The sequence below is a fragment of the Brachionichthys hirsutus genome, chromosome 3 (genome assembly GCF_040956055.1).
Source record: "Brachionichthys hirsutus isolate HB-005 chromosome 3, CSIRO-AGI_Bhir_v1, whole genome shotgun sequence".
Classification (NCBI taxonomy): Eukaryota; Metazoa; Chordata; class Actinopteri; order Lophiiformes; family Brachionichthyidae; genus Brachionichthys; species Brachionichthys hirsutus.
Window position 1 is genome coordinate 937,860 of NC_090899.1, and position 561 is coordinate 938,420.

Here is a 561-nt window from a genome sequence, read left to right on the forward strand (position 1 = left end):
ACAAGCTGTTTACGGCCTGACAGCCCCCCCCCCCCCCCCCTAAGTTCACCGGTGGGGGGGGGGGGGGGCTGTGTGTGTGGTGGTTTTGTGTACACACACTGTGGAGACTCCTCAGGAGTCCCGCTGCTGGTCTCCAGGTTGGGGAGGGGTGTGTGTGGAGGGTGCCCCCCCCCAGCAGGGTGCGCCGTCTGCGGCCTGCCAGGCGGGGCGTCGCCCTTTCCTCCCTCCGCTCCGCGTCAACGACAAGGAAAACAATCCGCGCTGGGAAAACAAGAAGACGTCTCCGTATTTCAGCAGGCGGCCGGGGTCACGGCGCCGGGTCTGCTCATGTTGGGGGGTCACCTGATGATGATGATGATGACGACGAGGAGGAGGAGGGAGAACAGGACGGTGTTTGGTGTTTGGGTCCATTCTCTCCAACGGGCTGTCTCAGGAAATGCCCAAAAGAAATTCCTTCAAAATGTGGTCCAGACGGTGCTGAGGTCAAAGGTCAGCGTGACAGGAGAACGCGTCCTGGTTCTGTCGTCCTCGGGTCAGACTGTAGAGATGGCGACGGATTAA

The 561-nt window shown here is 61.1% G+C and overlaps 1 protein-coding gene across 1 annotated transcript in view; it reads left to right on the forward strand.

Moving 5' to 3' along the window:
• Positions 1-561, forward strand: part of bbs9 (Bardet-Biedl syndrome 9) — a 39,797-nt gene extending 39,236 nt beyond the window's left edge. Inside the window, exon 17 of the mRNA XM_068757263.1 lies at positions 434-561. Within this exon, the coding sequence (XP_068613364.1) occupies positions 434-561 (128 nt within the window). The remainder of the gene's footprint in view (positions 1-433) is intronic.